General features: G+C 40.0%; 1 protein-coding gene across 1 annotated transcript in view; it reads right to left on the bottom strand.

The window, feature by feature from the left end:
- Nucleotides 1-18,349, bottom strand: part of APAF1 (apoptotic peptidase activating factor 1) — a 2,040,921-nt gene that overhangs the window by 836,172 nt on the left and 1,186,400 nt on the right. The window contains exon 22 of the mRNA XM_044087206.1: nt 14,267-14,392. Within this exon, the coding sequence (XP_043943141.1) occupies nt 14,267-14,392 (126 nt within the window). The remainder of the gene's footprint in view (nt 1-14,266; nt 14,393-18,349) is intronic.

Here is an 18,349-nt window from a genome sequence, read left to right as displayed (position 1 = left end):
ATTACCCTGTGTTTTTATTTTAGTTATTTTTGGACCTGATCTGAAACAGTTATTGGGTGCATATCAAAACCTTCAATTAAATGCACATGTTCCTGTGAAATACAAATTTTGTCTAGCCTAGCCCAGTTTTTATATCTTGGGGAATAACATGTAAATTCACACTGAACTCCAGTTACTGAATTCACATCTTCCATGCCAAGTATTTTCATAAATTTCTTCAAATATCTACCCTCCTTTATTATACTTTCCCTTCTGCCCCCCGCAATACATATATTCACGGCTGCAAATCAAACTCTAGCCCCCCTATTAAGTAATATTCCTTGCTGAAAACTTATTTCTCCCAGAATTTTCTTAAGCTCCATTATAACAGTTTTGGGTAGAATATAAATACATGACAGTGTAATCCTCCTCCCCTGCCAGTAGTCCCTTATCACTACAAATCTGCCATTATCTTTTTTATCCTCTTCAATCACTATTAGAGCTCCTCTTGCAATCAATTTACTCCTCTTTTCCTTTGTCCCAGGTATTCCACTGAATAACCATCTTGAAAACCTTTCTTTATCAAATTCGCACTTTCGTTTTTTTCCAAGTGTATCTTCTGTAACATAGCTATTTGCACTCTACATTTTTAATACAGTTCACTAGTCTTTCTTTTTTGTATTTATATGTGAGACCATTGACATTTAAAGACATTACAGAAAGCTTCTTTGTATTAAAAAGTGATTATTACCACCATTTATATATAATACTTTTTTGTTAAATATCTAGTCCCAGCTTTTTTGTTACATGCACACAATGTTTTTCAAGTTGAACTTTAATATAGATGTTTTTTGTCATATCCATTTGAGCTTGTCACATCTCACAAAACTTTTTGTTTTATTGAAAGCCCTCAAAAATATTCCCCTAAAACCTATTTATTTAATACTAAAACAGAAAACTATGTGCATCTTCAAATATTGAAGTTTTACCCTCCTAATAGGAATAAATGTCACAAACTGACAGTCACACTCTTAGACTTGAGTTAACCTAAAAGAAAGGCCATCCATGTTAAGATGCATGGTGCAGCCTGTGCTTCTACCAAGTGATGACTGAATTTGTCTTATCTTTATAGCTCTCCCAGCTGGGAAAATCCCTTAATATGTTCAAAGAACATATCTCCTAGCCAGTTTCTCATTTCTTCCTTTTCCCAGCCAATCACTCTCCACCAGATGGTAACTAATTTCTCTTTATCAGATTGTTTCCCTAGAGACATGAGGGCCAGATACAGAATTGCTAAGCATAGCATTCATTTTCTAGAATAAAGCCTCATAATATTCAGTATTCTTTTTAATTTACTGCTTTCTCTTAAAACATGTTACTAAATCAATCTAAGGTCCTAAATCCAGTCATTCTCCCATGCAAGAATGAGGAAAAAGCACACTCTATTTTTCTTTTGTCATGATCTTTTAACCAGGAATTTATTTGCACTGCAGTGCCTACATTTCTTAAAACTGAAGAAGAAGGGAGAAAGAAAGGAAGAGCAGCACCTATTTACAATCCCCATTATACTTAAAAATATAAGAAAACTTTACTTTATAAAATGCAAATAAATACACCACGAAAATAGTACTATTAAGGAAAAATGCTTTCTTTACTTAACTTTCTCCCCTCTCCAAAGCATTTTCTTAATATTAATAACATGAAGTAGGGCATATACTTTAGAGTCCCCCACAAGAACACATTTTGAAAAAGTGCAGTATTTCCAGATTTTCTTGTTCTGCCATATTTCACAAATATAATTATTGCATTGTAATCGCACATTATGTTACTGGTTTTACTACTGCTCATTTTCACCTTTCAAATCCCATCTCTGCATCCAATGTACTCATAAGCCTTCTAGTCAACTATTGTGGTCCCTTCCCTCTTTCTAACATTTTCTGTTGAAACATTGGAAAAGGTTTCACGGGTACAGTCTTCTCTGTTGTCTATTACCAGAAGAAGAAGAAGCAGAATCTCCCTTCTGTTTCACAGCTCACTTTTTGTTGGACAAACTTTTGCATTTCCTGCTTAGCATGTACTTCATCAAAAAATTATTTTGTCTTTCCAGGGAAGAATGCCTTGGAGACAGCTAGGTATAGCAGTTTGAATCTCACACCTGCATCTTGGTATTCCCTGAATAGTGAAATTAATTTACTCTTCTGCTTGGTGTACAATGAGTAATCATTCTCCACAAATGCTACAATGAGTAATCATTCTCCACAGATGCTCTGCTGTCTTCCACTTTTAGTATTTTGTCCTTCTGCCACAGTTTTGTCAGAGTCAACACCTTCTGCTAGAAGAATTGCATCTTTACTATTAAAGGTCTAGGTTGCTTTCAAACAACCAGGTTTAGAGCATACATATGATGTGCCCTTTCAACTAACAAGTCCTGCTGTGTAAAGTAACCACTAGTAAAGAATACAGTAACAGTGATCTTGGAAGGAAATCTAAGGTCACAGGGCTTAACAGACAATTGATCTGTGAGGAGCTTAAGAAGTCTAGCATTACATTCCCATGGTAGTTTTTATCCCTTAATTTTGCAAATAACCCAGAGATGGGCTGAATTAGGATATGATGGGACATTTACATGTTTCCCCTACCCATGAGGTACAGGTTTGGTATACTGGGGGTGAATTTGCAGTTACCCATCTATTCATCCTTTTCAACAGAGTAAGAGAAATACTTTGTTTATGTGGAGTGGAAGACTGTTCCACAGAAGTGGTATTCTCTGTGATACAAACCTCTCTCTCCAACAAGTTCTATTTATTTTGCAGAAGAGATTGGAGATTCCTTGGGTGAGTGTTTACTATACCGTTGGACTTGCAAATGTGTAATAGGTCTGAAAGACTAGGGTCTATGGAAGCTCTATACACAAGGCAGAGGGCACCTGTGTGATACTGAGAACAGGGACAAAGCTTTTAGATAGTTTGCATAGTTTTTACGATTTAGGCTCTTGATTTTTTTTTTTTTTTTTTTTTTTTTTTTAGTGAGAAAGCATTAGGGTTGTTGAATCATTGCAGTTGTAATAAATGTTTGCACAGGTACATACCAAAAGGGGAATTATACTCACATGTTGGCCTAAAGAGTGCCTAGTTTAGTGGAACAATTATATCCTTGGATTTGGACGCAAAACCTTTAGATACAAGCTGTGTAATGAAAAAGGACTTCCTTACAACAAGTGGATGCATGGTGATCAAAGGACAGTTCATTGTCGACATAGGTTCCCAGATCCCTAATGACAAAATCAATTTTCATGGGTGTGTTGTCAACGTGACAGTTACAAGGGGAATTATGTTTGCTGAAAGATACAATCACATACTTCTTTACATAAGTAAACTATATAGGTCATTCACTTGTTTTTTTTAATGGTCTGATGACAAAGGCTTAGATTTTAACCATTAGCTTTTTCCCCTTGGCAGCTCATATCTACACCTCAGTAAACATTTCAGGACCATTTTTGACAAAATTCCCATCTGAAAATGTTTTCCTTCTCTTAATTATCACTTCCATTATCAAAGAGCTGAATGTGGTTACTTATTCAGAACTTCGGGTTTCTTACGTTTTTAAGATTGCTAGCTACTAATACTCTGTTGGTTGACTTTTATTCTCAGTCCACAGTTATGCTACAAGACTATTAAATGGAGTTGCATTTAATGTGATGTTATAGTGCTTTATGTTGTAATTTTTATACATGCTGAGGATTCTTGGCAAATTATAGAAATACTGGTACCCATATTCAATGATGAAATAATATTCAGACCATGGACTTTTGAAAATTTGACCTTCAATATTAATCTCTCTTCATTTCATTGCATTTACAGATAAAAATATCATAAGAACCTGTAGAAACAATACAAAAAAAGAAACAAGTAAAATAATAAGCTGAATAAAATTCCTTGTAACTATGGAAACCCATTAAAGCATGAAAGAAAACCAACTGTACAATAATTTAGACAACAAACACTACTTTGAGGGACCACGTATTAGCCTAACAAAAGTAAAATATATCTGGATGTTTTAGTTTGGTTGTTAAATATGTCTTACAGTAAATACAGTAAAGTGGCCTGGTGAATAAAGCCTCAGCTAATGTTCAGTCCTAAACTCTACATTAATCTTAATTTTGTAGGATGGCTATTGTTGCAAAAATGTAGCGTTATCAGTGTGGTCTGACAGCTCTTTGGATTCACCACCCACCTAACAATTGCTGGGTTTAGTCCCAAGGTCCAAGTTCCAACTAGGACACTTAAATTGACAGTAGAAAATCAGATGCCAATACTTAATTTCTCCATGTGATAAGACAGTTCTGACCTCACACTTCCTGGGTTCAGTTTTGAACTCAAGGTAAGCAGTCAATATTTCCAGAGTACTATTTGCATTACTTGCAATTATACTATTCTGCACCTAGTCAAGGCTCTGTGGGCAGGTTTCCATCTCACAACTCCACGGTTGACTGAAGTTCTGTCACTGGCAGTGTAGCAGCTCTTGCTGTGATTTAGTGTTTCTGTTGCATGTGGGTAGTTATGGAACCCAATCACCTCAAGGGTTAAAATGTACACCAGTTACTATCTCCAACACACTTACGTGTGCGCACACACACACACACACACACACACACACACCCTTCTACAATATGATGGGGACAGGGCAATTAAAGACTTCATAGTTGTTGGGTATGGCAGCAGGCAATGAACATCTTCTGCACTACATAAAAGTTATGGATATGTAGAGCACCATCTAATGATTAATATTTAACAAGTCCTTATGCGCAGACGGGGTCAAAAGGCTTCAGCAGTAACATTTTATTTTATTTATTTATTTTTATTTTACATTTGTTAACCGGGTGTGTCTGAGCAGAAAAGGCCCTTTTTTCAGCAGAGGCCCGTGGAGAAAAGCTCCACAAAGCAAAATTACAGATACATTTAGTTATTTAGACATGATCAGTATACACACAAATTACAAAAGACATGTTTTTACAGTAATGTGGCACAACAGTTACAGTGGAGAGAACAAAAAATATTAATTTAAAAATAAGGGTAATTAATAGATTTGTGGTGTACATAAAGCTGGTAAATCAGCAAAACTAGAGTCCTTTTGAATTTTCACAAACTGAGTGACGGGCTGGACATAATGTGTCCATGGGTGAAATACTGAGCAAGCTTTGCTGTAACATGTCCATAAAAATACTACATAAAAGCATAATATGGACTCTATATTCAGTGAATTATGATAAGAACTCTATATACTATTAATTATTTCACAGCATATAAGACAGACTCACAAGAATAGCAATACAGTTCACATGACATTGTCAAGAACAACCCTGTTGTTTATTCTTTCTAAACAGCAAGTGCAGTTACAGAAATATATAATGTTTGAAGTACAAGTTATAAAGTACAATTGTGTATACTTACCATAAACGTAGATGTTCGAGTGTATTCACTGTTGCAGTCATTACATTTGGGTAATCTGCTGGCAGGTTGCCCTCAGTCGGCCTGAATTCCAAAGTCTTGGGTCTTGCGTCGGTTGCTGTCTCCTCTTCCATGATATCAGGTCGTCAGGGGTATAAAACATGCAGCCAATGCCATTTTCTTTAGTTTTTCTTGCCCCAGATGTCAGGTGCCCCTAAAAAGGTAGCATATATATATATGGGTCTGGGTTACAACATCGACAGATGACAAGACCGACAGCGAAATCACTGACGCCAGAGGATAGACGGATGAAAACACCGACGCGGAATGGGGAAAGGATGTGTAAGTATGTGGTAGTGACGGACGTTAGGGTGCGAGTAAGGTAAGTGTGCAATGTTGACGGTCTGTAGGGGTAGGGGTGGGTTAAGTGAGTTAGGGTTAGGGTGCGGGTTAGGTAAGGGTGCAGTAGTGAATTTTTTGGGTTAGGGGCGGGTTAAGTGAGTTAGGGTTAGGGCGCGGGTTAGGTTAGTGTGCGATACTGACGGACCTTAGGGTTAGGGTTTCGGTTAGGGTTGTGGATAGTTGTGTATGTAAGGTTTAGTGTTTGTTTGTTAGGATTTAGGTGTGCTTGTGTTGTGTGTGTGGTTTTTGGTCAGGGAATTTGTTTTGTTTATTGGTTGTTGTGATGATGTGTTGAGTGTGTGCGGTGTCGTGTTTGTGATCTGTCGATGATGTGGTGTCGGTGATGTCGTTGTCGATGTTATATGCTGTCGGTGTTATAACCTAGAACTATATATATATATATATATATATATATATATATATATATATATATATAAAACTATATATACATGCATCAATACAAATTTTACCTTTATTTACAAGCAAATACACCACATAGGTTGTAGAAGATAGAGAAGGAAAGATAAACTCCAGAATGAAAGGGGGATGGCGGGCGGGTAACCTGGACTGCAACAATGAATACACTCGAACATCTACATTTATGTTAAGTGTACACAACTGTACTATGTTCTTCGTGTTTCACTGTTGCAGTCATTACATTTGGGTAGAATCCCAAAGCTATGGATGGGAGGCTGCAGCTAAACAGCATTATGGGCAGCTATAAGGTCCTGCAGAACCGCAGTGGCAAAGCCTGCCCTGGACATAGAGTAGAGAGGCAAATGATACTGCTTTGTAAAGGTGCGAACAGAACTCAAGTAGCAGCCTCTAGAATGTCTTTGGTTGGTACTCCTCTGAGAAAGGCTGCTGATGTAGCTGCAGCTCTGGTGGAATGAGACCTAATGCCCTTGGGCACAGGTTTGCCATGGTGTAAGTAGCAGAAACGAATGCAGTGGCTTATTCACTTTGAAATAGTCTGCTTTGAAATAGCCTTTCCTTCTGATCCTGCAGTATATGTCACTAGTGATTGCTCAGTTTTTCTTAGAGCTTTAGTCCTGCTCAAGTAGAATCTTAGCTGTCTGTGCATGTCCAAGGAATGCAGAATTCTCTCCCCCTTGTTCTGCGGATTTGGATAAAAGGTTGGCAGATGAATAGTTTGGTTAAGAGCCACACTGGAAACCACCTTAGGCATAAATGAAGGAATGGTCCTCAGAGACACCCTGTCTGGGTAAATATGATAAAAGGCTCCACACCCATGAGGACCTGTAGCTCTGAGACTCTTCTTGCTGAAGTAATTGCTAGGAGCAGAGCTGTTTTCCATGATAAGAACTTTATATCTGCAGTAGCAGCTGGTCCAAATAGAGGCAGGGTGAGCTTTTCCAACACATAATTGAGGTCCCATGCAGGTATTGCTGATCTTCTGTGAGGCCTTAAATTTTTGGCTCCTCTAAGATACTGCTTTAGTAAAGGATGAGAAAAGATTGGTGGCTCTGTATTGTAATGAGCTGAAATGGTAGAGGCGTGGATTTTTATTGATGAGAAAGATAGGCCTTTGTCAGGCATCTCAGTCAAGTATTGTAATATCTGAGGAATAGTTGGTTCTGCTGTATCAGTTTCTTGTTATTGATTCCAAGCACAGAATCTCTTCCATTTATCAGCATAAGATTTACTAGTACTATGCCTTCTGGCTTCCAAAATGACATCCATCACAGCTTTACTGAGAGGTGTTGTTTGCATGACTACATGATCAGCCATGCTGTAGGTTCAGTGTTTGGAGCTGATTGTGCAGGATCTGATTGTTTTGCTGGGACAGTAATTGAGGTCTTTGAGGTAAGGTCCAAGCTGGGTACTGAGACAAGTTCCTTAGGATTGGGTACCAGTATTGGCGGGGCCAGTCCGGGGCAATTAGTATCATCTTTGGTTTCTCTTATCTGACTTTTAGAAGGACCTTGGGAAGAAGAGGCAAAGGAGGAAAGGCGTAAACTGATAGGTTTTTCCAACTGAAGGATAGGTCGTCCACTTTCCATGCTTGTCTGTGATATGTCCTTGTGCAGAATCTTTTCAATTGATAATTTCGAGGAAAGGCAAATAGATCTCTGTCTGGGATCCCCCAATTCTTTGTTATGCTGAAGACTTGTGGATTTAGTTTCCACTTGTGAGGGTCCATAAGGTTTCTGCTTAAATCGTCTGCCAGAGTATGTTGTTTTCCTGGCAGGAATTGAGCTTGAAGATGTACTTGGTAAGTCAAAGCTGTGTCCCACAGTGCCATGGCTAGTCTGCAAACGGGGTATGAGTGCGTGCCCCCCTGCTTGTTTATATACCACATAACCGTGGTGTTGTCCATCTTTATCAGTAGTTGTCCTGGATGAACTAAGTCCTTGAAGGCTGTCAGGGCATTTTGAACAGCTAACATCTCTTTTTGGTTGATATGCAGATGCATTTGTTTAGGGGTCCATATGCCCTGAATGCATCTTCCTGCCAGGTGGGCCCCCCCATGCATAATCTGATGCGTTTGTTGTTAAGGTTTGGCTGGCAGGGGGTAGAATGAAGGCCCGTCCCATGTTTTGGTGACATGCCTTTGCCCACCATAGAAACTCCTGTTGCAGGCAGGGAATGAGAGGAATCATTGTTTCCAGACTGTGACAATGTTGACTCCATAAACTTTTTAGGTACCACTGAAGTTTCCTCAAATGCAGTCTTGCATATGGAATCAGTAGGATGCAGGATGCCATGAACCCCAAAGCCTGCAGAGTTTGTCTTGCAGATAACTGGGTTTTTCTTGCCATCAGTTTGAAGTAAGTAGTCAGTTGCCTTTGTTTGTCTGGTGTGAAGAAAGCCATCTGGGCAGTTGTATTCAAGCTTGCACCCAGGAATGTTATCTTTTGAGAGGGTACCAGTTGTGATTTCTTTTAATTTTTTGTGTACCCTAGGCATGTTAGAAGCCTTTTCACAAATGCCAGGTGCTGAAGAAGAATGTCCTTGTTCTCTGCTTGAATGAGACAGTCGTCCAAGTAAGGATATATTTGTATACTTCCTTGTCTGCAAAAAGCACTTACTGGTGCCAGGCACTTTGTAAAGACCCTGGGAGCAGTAGATAAGCCAAAGGGCGGTGCAGAGAATTGGTAATGCATTAAGCCAGCCTTGAAACGGAGGTATCTTCTGCACGATTCCCTTATTGGGACATGCAGGTATGCCTCTTTTAGGTCTAATGTCACCAGCCAAGCATTCTTGCCCAGTATGGGCAGAAGCTGCTGCAAAGTCAGCATTTTGAATTTTGGAATGTCCAGGAATGTGTTCAAAATTGATAAATCCAGTATTGGCCGCCAGGCCTTGTCCTTTCTGGGTACCAAGAACAGTCTTGAGTAAAAACCTTGTCCTTTTTCCTGTTCTGGTACTGGCTGAATAGCCCCCATATCCATGAGGGACGTAACCTGTTTCTGTGCCTCTGCCCATTGATTTTTTGGCAGATCCGGCCAACCGTTTGCCACTGGCAGAGTATGGAAATGGAATCTGTATCCCTGTGATACTATGCTTAGCACCCACTTGTCCTGGGTTATTAATTGCCAATTTTGAGCAAAAAGTACTAATTTTCCCCCTAAGGGTGCTGCCAAAAGGTAAGTGCTTGGTGAAGGCAGAGGGAAGTCATTGGGACTGTTTTCTATAGGGTTGCACTTTATCTCCTCCAGATTTGGAAGTAGAAGCACCCCATTGCTTTGACCTGTAAAAATCTTTTGCCTGGTATCTAGAACCTTTAGGGCGTCTGGATTTGCCCCTTTGAGCTCTATCGGACACAGAAAAGGACCAATTTTTTGTAGGCCAGTGTCTAGTGAATCTTGGTGGCTGCACTTGTAAGAAGTCTTTTACAGTTTGCATAGACTTAGCTTTCTCTTCCATTTTCTTTAAAACCTCTTCTGCCTTAATACCAAACAGAGTATCATGCTGTAAAGGTGCATCCAGTAATTTAGCTTTAACATGATCACGCAAATTTTGCTCTTTTAGCCAGGTATGCCTCCTAATCACAGATCCAGTAACTGCGGCCCTGCAGGAGGCCTCTAACGAATCAAAACCACATTGCAAAGTATGCTTTCCAACTTGTTTGGCTGCATGCAATAATTCCTGCAATTCTTTATTTTCTGTACATTCAGAAATCAACATCATTTTCTGTTTCAGCAATCCCATAACATGTTGTTGATACTTGAGCATACGAAACTGGCAGTTTAAGGCCCTAATTGCCAAGGTTGCAGATGTGTAAACCTTCTTTCCCCATCTATCCAGTGCCCTTGAATCTCTGTCAGAGGGGGTAGAATTTTTTGCTGTTGAGGCCTTAACTCCCTTTGGACCCTGTGAAATAGTTTCAGGGTCAGCAGCAGGGTTTCTAAATACAAATTTGTGTGAGTCAGGGACCCTGTAATATCTGTCAGGCTTGCTGGGAGCCGGAGGTAAGTAGTCAGGAGTCAAGCTTGACTCCGAAAACACATTATCCACAATGTCTAAAACAGGGGGTATGGCTAAAGGCCTGTGCTGAGGGAGAAGGAAATCCTTGAGCCTCTTTTTTGATTCTGAGAAATCTTGACTCTCCCAGTGAAAATGCTCCCTCAAAGTATGCAAGGATTCTCCAAATGAATAATCCTCAGGAGGTGATGCAGATGGGATAGATTCCTCTGCATCAGAATCCTCATAGGGAGGTATAGATAATTCTTGATCAGAAGAGGAATCAGAAGAAACAGAAACCTGATCTGAAGATTCATAATCAGTGTCTTGCCTAGGCTTCTTAGGAGGGGGTTGGGAACCCCTGATCAAGGTAATAAGGTCTTCAGCCATTTTGATCATCTGCTTTTTTTAGGCATAGTGGCCTGTGCATGTGGCCCAAGCATCAGCTTTTTAACTTTAGAAGTTGCTTTTGTCTTTGGTTTTAAAACTGTCGTCGGTTTTATATAAAAATGTTGAGGTCTGAATACACCCTCAGAGGCTGGTGCCAGCTCAGCTGCTCCAGACCCATCCGAGGGAGAGACATCCGTGGGTACAATACTTTGAGTATCTCGCAGCGTGCCGGACTCCACATGGGTCTCAGTAGTGGACTGTGACTCGAAAATAGCAGGTATCAGGGGCTGCAAAAGCATCTCACTGAGTACCGGCGAATCGGCGACTGGCTTAGGAGAAGTTTCGTCATCTGTTTTGGACCTTGACGGTCTGTCTCTGTCTCTGTCCTTTTCATTGCGTTTTTTGTGTACTCCGGTAGTCGGACTGCTATCCGACGACATTTCAGGGTAGTTAAATCTGTTTCCAAAAATATTGTGAGGCAAAAATATATCGACGCTTAATAGTGCGTTGGTTAAATTTAGCACAAAACCGACAGCCAGGCACATTGTGATCAGGGTTTAGGCAAGGAATACAATATAAATGGAAATCCTTATGAGGTATTTGCTTCCCACAAGTAATACAATTATTAACTTTTTCTGACATCAGTATGGAGCAAGAAAAAAGTTTCCCCAACGAGGTACTAAGCTTTAGTGAAGACTTCGGTTCGAAACTCGAACTCGAAAATTTCAGGAGTTGGCCAACCAGCACTTGCAAACTGCTTCTGCTTCGGGCACCGTGCGGCAAGAATGACTAAAGAAAATGGCGTTGGCTGCTTATTTTATACCCCTGATGACCTGACATCATGGGAGAGGAGACAGCAACCAACGCAGGACCCAAGACTTTGGAATTCAGGTCGACTGAGGGCAACCTGCCAGCAGATTACCCAAATGTAATGACTGCAACAGTGAAACATGAAGAACATCTGGAATTTGACTGAAAATACTCATTTACCACGCAAAGTAAAGAAGCTAAAGATAATTTAAGTGCACATATTTTCCACTACTACATCTGGTCTGGTGGTGCTACGTGGATTGCCAATATCAGAGATGATGATGTTTCACAAAGGTGGCTTTTTTTCATTGCTTTTTAATGATACAAAATTATACTTTCATGACGGTAGAATGGAGTAATTTGCTTACATAGCCTGTCCTTTAAATATACTTAACATTCCACTTCAGCTCTATCTCAAACTTTTTTTCTACACCCCTTCTCCACCTGTCCCATGGCTTCACAGGTATCCTTAGTAGATTCCATCTCCTCCTCCTATTCTGGTAGTCCATTCTCCAAGTTCATAACCCTCTCAATGAGGAAATACTTCTGCAGACCCAGGCAGTAGTTTGCCCCTGCAAATCACTGCCTGTGCTCTCCCTCTATCATCTGCCCCTCCTGTTAATGGTGACCCTTCATAACTTCCTGACAATCTCATGCACCACTTAACATATCCCCCTATCTGTTCTTTGCTCTAATGGGAACAGTTTCATCTTCTCTGGTTGCTGGTGATATCCACTGTCATACATCCACTCCATGCAGCCTAATGGTGGCATTATCTTGGTTTTTTCCAGCTGCATGATGTACATTTACCACAGTACTCAAGAGGGTGGTCCCACTACAGCTGGCTAGACTAGAAGCATTACATCTTTGCTTCTGGAGCATATCCCCATGGAGATGCACATCATCATTTTGTTTGCTGATATTGCTGCCGTTTACCCTGATCCTTGTGACCTAATCCAGGTGTTTGTTTGTGTCTTTTGGCTTTTTCCCGGTTAGGGGTCGCCACAACAGAACTCCGGTCCATTAATGATTGGCAGTAGAGTTTTACGTGCTGGCTTGCCAGGCCTAACGCACAACCTTCAATGAAGGAACGCCCGTTCATGCATGTCGCCACGCAGAAGACGCTCTGAGGATCGAACGGGCAACATCTGTGAGGCGACAATGCTACCGCAGTAGTACCTAATCCAGGTGTGATTACACATATAAACAGTATTCCTGCTCAGTTGTCACCTGTTTCACTCCCCCACATAAAAGTCACAAGAGGGTTGCTGTGGTCCCTTCTCCAGTACCCTGCATTTGATTGCATTGAATTACAAATGGAATTTTCTTCCATCCAGCTGTTGAAACTTTCCAAATTCTTCCTTATACTCTTCTTCCCATCCTCCAGTGACATACCTATCTTTGTGGCACAAGCCAAGAGCCTGATCCAGTTTTGAGCTCCTTGAGAAATGTCTGAAACAAAGTCACTCAAGATTACTTCACTTAGGATAAACCCCTGCAGTGACTAGTCACTTTATTCACAACAATTTTGCTCTCTCTCTGCAACATGCCCGTGACTCTACTCTTCAACCATGCAACAATTCAGTTCCTCAGCCTAAAGCCTACTCCCAACCACCTGCCTGTGTGAGACCAGATCAAAGTCCTTGCTGTAGTTCTTGAAGACTATGCTTACATGCAATCATCTGCCATCTCCTGCTCTCCTCCTTGTAAATGGTATCACTCTAATTCACTTCCAGTCCTCAAGTACTTCTGCAAAGACCAGTGATCTGTAGATAATCTCCACAGTTTTGTACAAGATCACCATCAAGGGACCCACCAATACATTGGTCAGATTCCTGTAAACACCAGGAAGCAGCCCATCTGGTCCTTGTCGCTTGTTACTATCAAGGAATCCACCAACACATTGGTCAGATTCCTGTAGAGAATGGGGGACAGACCATCTGGTCCTTGTCACTTGTTAGACAATTCTCTCTGCACCTCCTCCCTTTATCCTGGTGTCTGTCTGTTACTCTCCCTACTCTGCAGTTCTTCCCTCTAAACATGTCACTCTCCTCCTCGTTGATATTTTTCTGTAATGTTCCCACACAAATTAAGGTTACCAGTTACTGTGAAGCAATGTATGAAGTTCATTTGTGGTGAGACAACAAGTACACAAAAAGCTTCATGACATGTATAAATTTCAGAGACAGAACAAAACAGTCATGATCAGCTGCAGGGTCAGAGACAATATGCATAAATGAAGAGAAAAAAGGCACAGTGGGGGATACAAAAATATTAAAGGATTTTAAGATAATCCAAAAAAACTCGTGTTGGTATCATCTTTCAAAAATGAGGCAAGTCTTCCAAGGGCATATTACAAAAACAGATGCCACAGGGGATACTCAAGGATGCACTATTTCACATAAAATGTGGTGGAAGATGAAAACAGCTTTGCTGAAATTATGTTCAAAAACAGTTAATATATTCAAGAACTCATGGGATAGATATGCATGGATTTCTAAGAGGTAACGAAAAAAAAAACTACTGGTGAAGTAGGATGCACAATATACCCAATATACAAGGAAATAGACTGACAGGTTTCGTTATCAGACATTATGTTTGAATACGTATTCTGACACCAAATACAAAGTACTGGAAATGGAACATTTTTTATCCATATAGTTCACATTAAGCTAAATCAATAGTTAATTACACAATCTTTGACAGTCACTGTTTTTCATTAAATGCCACAAGCAGCATTAATATTTTAATTAGATAACTATAAACAACAGAAAAGTTAGGCAGCTACACATACGAAGGAAGAACATTACCTGTATTGTTCCATCATCTGAACTGGTAATGACATGCTGGCCATCCTGGGTAAACTGACAGCACTGTACAGATTTGGTATGGTGTTTTGTAGTTCCACGAGTCTGACCACTAGGCATGTCTAAGACCTTTAAATTAAAACATTAACATTATCCAGCTATACTAACAGAATACATTTAATGAACTAATTCTAGTCTACAAGCACATGAGGTGGGAGAATGGGGGAGTCGCATAATAAATACAAAGATGAAAAATGGAATACTGAAAACATAATAAAGCCACTTGCAAAGTAACAGCAAACAAATTACATGTCTGTAGAAATTACAGCTGTGTGAGTAACTTACTATAACAGATGTCTTACTGATCACTGTTGCAGTATCTCCAACAGATAAGATATCCAGCCATGGACAGCCATATGTCTAGCCAGTATACAAAAGCTTGGGCACCTTCCTCTTTGGCTGTACATCTAAAATAAGAAATAAACCCAAGGGTGGGATGCACGGGAATGGATCATCTCAGAACTTGCACACCTCAGACCAAAACACTGTAGCAAAAGGATAGGTTACTATATGCATATGTACAGAGAAAAAAAGGAAAAAAGTAAAAGGTCCACCTCAGTAAGGAAAAGACAAAACAAATCTATAAGGGAAAAGGAAGATGGGATGTAATACTGGAAAAGTGGTCAGTAGGACATCTACTGATATGGTAAGTTCTTACCAAGCTCTACTATGCCATTCCAAGATCATGATTTCAGTATTATTGGCAGTTGAGAGATTACTACAGCTGTTCAGAAAGAAGAGGGGGAAGAAGAAAGAGCAGAGTTGTGATCCAAAAATCCCTGCAAGATGGTCCTTACAAATCGCTCTAGCTCTAGAAAAAACATCACGCTTGTAATGCTTAGTAGAAGTATGAGAAGAGGACCAAGTAGTAGCTTCAAAAATAATTCCAGAATCTAAGCCCTTGAAGAAAGCTCCAGCAGAAGCTACTGCTCTGACAGAATTAACATTTACTGAGGCGGGGAGTTGTCTGCCATGAAATGCATAGCAAAAAAGAAATTACTTTAGAAATCCAAGTAGAAATGGTTTACTTACAGGCTAGTAAACTCAACTGCTTTTCTAGGAAAGAGACAAAAAGCTGGTCTGATTTCCTAATGTTATATTGCCTATGCACATCCAATGGATGCAGAATTCTTTCCTTTCTGCTCTGAGAAGGAAACAATGAAAGGAGGCTGATGGACTTATTCAAGAACAACTCATTAACCACCCAAGGCAAGAAAGATGGATTAGTTCTAAGGGTGGCCTTATCTTTGTGGAAAACAAAGATGGGTAGAATGGCCCAGAACTTGCAGCTTAGATACTCTGTTAGCTAAAGTAAGAGCCACTTATAAAACAGTTTTCAAAGTACAAAACTTTAAAGAAGAACTGGCAGCCAGTTCCAAGGGTACAAGAGTTAGTTTTTTTCCAGAGCCCGAGTCCCAAGAGGGTGGGACAGATTTTCTTGGTGGCCTGATATGGAGGATACCTTTCACAAATTGACCTCAAAGCATGCAGAAAGAGGTAGATCTATAAGCATTCAAGCAGATGTACCTAACAAATTAACCTTTACTGAAGAGTATGCCATACCAGAGTTGAGCAGCTCACACAAAAAAAATAACATGAAGACTTATCCCTTGAAAATGGTCCTGGCTGTTCTTTGGACAACATGAACAAAATCTCTTCCATTTTGAAACGCAGGATTTCTAGCCTCCTATAAAACCTGAGCACATTCGCTGAAAAGTGGTCTGTAAAAGGAATCAAAACTTTTACCACTGAAAGAGTTAATTGCAAAATTTGGAGATGGGAGTGAATGAGACAAGCCCTTGTTGTGTGTAAGCACGTCCATGCTGTGAGGTAATATGTGATGTCTGCCCCTGGCTAAGTGGAAAAGAAGGGGAAACCAGTGCTGGCTGGGCCAAAAGGGAGTCACAAGCAAGAGATTTGGTCAGTTCTTCATGATTTTGTGAAGGACCTTTAGTATATGTAGAAGGAGAGGGTATTTGTAGAGGAAGCACCCCTTCCAAGAAAAAGACATGGCATCCACTGTCCATGCTTAAAGAACAGATTTAATGGTAACCATTTGAAATGTCAGGACCCACTAGAGGGAGTCCTGAAATGAGAAGACTGAATGGCTGAAGGAATGGACATAACATATACTAAGTCCGCAATACCATTTCTCAGAATATTCTCTCTTCTCTGTGTTATGGCAATCTCGGAGTTGGTATATATAAGTTCAGCGGCTGTGGGGGCTTGTCCCCACATGGGGGGCTGCAAGGGAGAAGGTGCCCCCATGCAAAAAGAAGTTTAAGGAGAAGAGCAATTCTGGAGATTCACTCTATTTATTATTTTTATTTTACATATGTTAACCGGGGGTGTCTGACTGAGCCGAAAAGGCCCTTTTTCAGAAGAGGCCCGGGGAGAAAAGCTCCACAAAAAAAAATTACAGACACATTTAGTTATTTAGACATGATCAATATACACACAAATTACAAGAGACATGTTTTTACAGTGGTATGCGGCACATAAACAGTTACAGTGGAAAACAAACAAAAAATATTAATTTTAAAAATAAAGGTAATTAATAGATTTGTGGTGTACAGCTGAAATTTGGAACATAGGTAGAATACATACATAGTACACAGGTACAGTACATACATTGTAGATTAGCCAATGTTTGTGAGTAAGATTGAAAACTATTATCAAGTGCTCTAGATTTAGTATGTATGTTATCCACTTTCACTAGCCTGGGGAGCAATCATGGCACTGCCAACTTTGCTTGAGATATTGCCTGATGAGGTCTTTAAAGGAGACTTTGGATGATGTGTTTTGAATGCTAGTAGGGACAGATTTCCATTTTTTAGCCACTGAACTACTATATAGTGCATCTCCAAAGCTATTGTAGCTGTTTGTGACTTCTAGTAGTAGTTTGCTTGATGATCTAAGAGGCCTTTTGGCTGAGTGATGTTGTACTATGTTTTTGAGGGCAGGACACTTATTGGGGAGGTAATAGATAGAATGACAGAGGCAGAGCTGATTGTAGGTTATGATTCAAGCCAGTGGAGCTGTCTAAAAGCAGTACAGTGATGAGTTCTATATGAGCAAGTTGCAGCAAAGCGGGCAGTTCTGTTCTAGCAGTCTTCCATTTTGCTTAGTTCAGTTTTGTTGAGATTAGTCAGAATGGGAGATGCATAGAGTAGGGTGGATAGAAGTTGGGAGCGAGCAATGGCTGATCTTCCGTTGTTGGTAAGAAATGGTTTGATACGGTAGAGTGACCCCAGTTTGGCATGTACATTTTTAATAGTTAAGTTGAGATTTAGTTTTAATAGTTAAGTTGAGATGACTATCAAATTTTAGGTGGGAATCTATGGTTATTCCCAATAGCTTAGCCTGTGCCACTGGAGCAATTGGAGTAGCATTTGTGGAGTAGATAGTGAACTGACTGTTAGTGTTTTTGTTAGAACTGGTTATAATCATAAGCTGAGTTTTACTTGGATTGAGGATACCAGAAAATAGAACCTGATCTCTCCACGATGTACCAAGGTAACAAAACGATATGCAGCCAATAAACCAGTAGAAATAGCAGCTTTACACTAAAATAAACTTTTATTTCAAAAAACGAGTGGGTGAATGATAAGCGCTTTCGCGTGGAAACAACCACGCTTCCTCCTTTTTTTGTGGATTGAGGATACGTTGGGCTTTGGTAAAGCAGTTTTCAACGTCAGAGAATGCTAGTTGAGTTGTTTGTAGGAGGGTGGGAATGTTTTGTGCAGCACAGATTAAGGTAGTATCATCTGTATACTGAATTATAGATGCATGCTGTATGGAGGTCATTTGTGAAGACTGTGAATAGTAGTGGTCCCAAGATAGAACCCTGTGGGACTCCTATAGTTATGAGCAGCTGAGGGGAGAGAGAATTTTCCCATTTCACAGCTTGGTACCAGTCAGTTAAGTAGCTTTGGAACCAGGTAAGAGTGGAATTTGATAGATGATACTGGTTTAGTTTAGCAGGATTTGGTGTGAGACTGTGTCAAATGCTTTGGACATATCCAA

Source organism: Protopterus annectens, chromosome 11.part0 (assembly GCF_019279795.1).
Source record: "Protopterus annectens isolate FY-2018-M chromosome 11.part0, PAN1.0, whole genome shotgun sequence".
Taxonomy (NCBI): domain Eukaryota; kingdom Metazoa; phylum Chordata; order Ceratodontiformes; family Protopteridae; genus Protopterus; species Protopterus annectens.
This window is presented reverse-complemented; position numbering and strand designations above follow the sequence as displayed.